General features: G+C 37.6%; 1 protein-coding gene across 1 annotated transcript; it reads left to right on the top strand.

The window, feature by feature from the left end:
- LOC131323147 (glycerol-3-phosphate dehydrogenase [NAD(+)]-like) lies at nt 1–1,078 on the top strand. The gene is made up of 5 exons (XM_058354812.1): nt 1–164; nt 326–389; nt 467–504; nt 595–712; nt 827–1,078. Exons 1-5 carry the CDS (start codon nt 51–53, stop codon nt 889–891), a joined length of 399 nt encoding a protein of 132 aa, XP_058210795.1. The 5' UTR covers nt 1–50; the 3' UTR covers nt 892–1,078.
- Nucleotides 1,079–2,550: the final 1,472 nt, after the last annotated feature.

Raw genomic sequence — 2,550 nt, 5'->3', positions numbered from 1 at the left:
TCTTGCACTGGCTATTTGAACCATCAGTCGCTAATGATTAGATACTGCAAATGCAGATTGCAGTGGAGAAGTTCAGTGAAGCGACAGTTGGATATAGGGAGAACAAAAAGATAGCGGAGAAATGGGTTCGGCTATTCAGTACACCTTATTTCATGGCCTCAGCTGTGAATGCAAACTGTTTGCGTTATTTAATTGGTAGGCATCTAATTTGTACAGAGAACACAATAAAATTATGCCAGATTATATGAAATTTCTGTGTACGACTACTTTGATAAATTAATCGCCTGATTTTTTCATGGGGAAAATGCTCGGACAAATATAACAGTGTCAAGACGTGGAGGGAGTTGAACTATGCGGGACCCTGAAAAATGTGGTGGTAATAGCAGCAGGTATAGGTTGCTTTTTCTTTCAAGTTCCTTTAGTATATTCACAAGTGAGTGAAATTATTTAATTTCCACCGGAATAGGTTTTGTTGATGGTTTGGAAATGGGAAATAACACGAAGGCAAGGCAGTCTGTTCTTAGACAAAACCATTTTTATCTACCTTGAACTCTTGTCTTGCATTTGAGTGTTTATATATATATGATGTTATAGGCTGCGATAATGAGAATGGGTTTAGGAGAAATGAAGGCCTTTTCCCAGCTCCTATTTTCAAAAAAGGATAGCACCTTTTTGGAAAGCTGTGACGTAGCTGACCTTATAACAACTTGCTGTAAGGAGGCAGAATTCTTTGCTTTCACATCTCTGATAAAATTTCCTTTGGAACATTGTTTGCACATAATAATAACATGCAGCAAATTTATATGGTTTTGATTTGATTTGGCAGTAGGGGGAAGAAACAGGAAATGTGCAGATGCTTTTGCTCGGATTAGCGGAAAAGTCTTTCGATGAGCTTGAAGCTGAGATGCTGTAGGGCCAGAAATTACAGGTAGATACCGAAAGAAATATATAGCCGCATTTATGTTTTTTAATGTTTTAAGCATGATTTCTATCTGAAAATTGATAACATTTCAAAAATCAAGCCCGTTGAGAATCTTTTGATGAAAAAAATATTTTCAAGGCTAGTGTCTGGGAATTTTCCAAAGAGTGTTGCTAGAGGTACCGAAAATGGGGGAGAGATTTCGGACCGACGGCCGATCCAAGCCGTCCAAAAATTCTAAAAAAAAAAACCGAGGGGCCTAGCGCGGGAATCAACGTCATCCGAGGTGTGTAGGGTGCTTGATCGGAGCACCCCTTTTCGTGTGTATATGTATACCCGGTGGCCGGAGACGGCCCGCCAGCGGCCGTCGGTCCGAAATCTCTCCCCCATTTTCGGTACCTCTAGCATTTCTGTTTTCTAAAAATGTAGAGATCTTATCTTCTAAGAACATTTTTGATCTCCACATCCATCTACGAAGTCATAGGATAGGCAAGAAAGCATGGTATGTTTTTCGTTGATTAGCGATTACTGAATAAGTCACACCATAAACAAGTTATTTGAACAAATCTGGGATTACTTTTGTTTTATTAGTACGTAAGATTGTGTCAGTTGCGTTATTCCCCGCGAAACCCCAGGTGCGCTCGGTGCTGGGATACTAACCCGCTCGGACAAATAAGCCACAGTGGCTTATTTTTTGTTTTTATTCAAATTTTTTTCGTATCACTTGGCTTATTGTCATTTTTTTGGGGATTATTGCATCCTCACGACAAGAGGAATCTAAAAAGTAAAAAATTTTGACCGAAATCCAATTTTTTTTGAATAAAGATGAAAAAAGTGGCTTATTGATTTACTTTCGTCTTTATTCAAAAAAATTTGGATTTCGGTCAAAATTTTTTACTTTTTAGATTCCTCTTGTCGTAAGGATGCAATAATCTCTAAAAAAATGACAATAAGTCAAGTGATACGAAAAAAATTTGAATAAGGACAAAAAATAAGCCATTTTGGCTTATTTGTCCGAACACCCCCTTAAAAATGAGAGACAAAGCCCTGTCCTCGGCGACAAAAAGTATAATCGCTTACTCTTCAGTATATATGCATTCTATAAAAAGTGTGGTTTCGCAGATTTGTAGATTTAAAACTTGAAATTCCCACAGGGGTTTGCCCTATTGGGGGCCCTATTTTGGTCAGATCGCAGTGGATTTTGTTTGTTTGGTTTGGTTCAGTAGCTGATCTGAAACACCACGACGGCCGCCTAATCAAACGGTAAGTGCGTTTGACTCTGTTCTTGTAAATGAAAAATATGTGATTGAAGTTATATATAATTTTTTTTACTGTGCTATTCATGCTTTTGACATTACAATTTACTTGTTCTTCAGTTGAAGTGTGGACTTCAAAAGTAGACTTGACCACTTTTGTTAGCAACAACTCCTTTTCATCCCTTCGATATCCAAATTTAAAAAATTCGAGGATTTGGGTAATGATGAATTTCCCTTGTTTAACTATGAAAGGAATTGGGTTTTGGTGTTTGGACTTTTTTATGATTTCTGTGATCTTAAGTCTAGATTATTGTTTTCAGCCCTTGCTATTGGCCTTAGCTCTTTTTTGTTCCATCTATGTTCACGGTTAAAAGT

The sequence above is a fragment of the Rhododendron vialii genome, chromosome 4a (genome assembly GCF_030253575.1).
Source record: "Rhododendron vialii isolate Sample 1 chromosome 4a, ASM3025357v1".
Lineage (NCBI taxonomy): Eukaryota > Viridiplantae > Streptophyta > Magnoliopsida > Ericales > Ericaceae > Rhododendron > Rhododendron vialii.
Note: the sequence above shows the minus strand (reverse complement) of the source record. Positions and strands in the feature narration are given on the sequence as shown.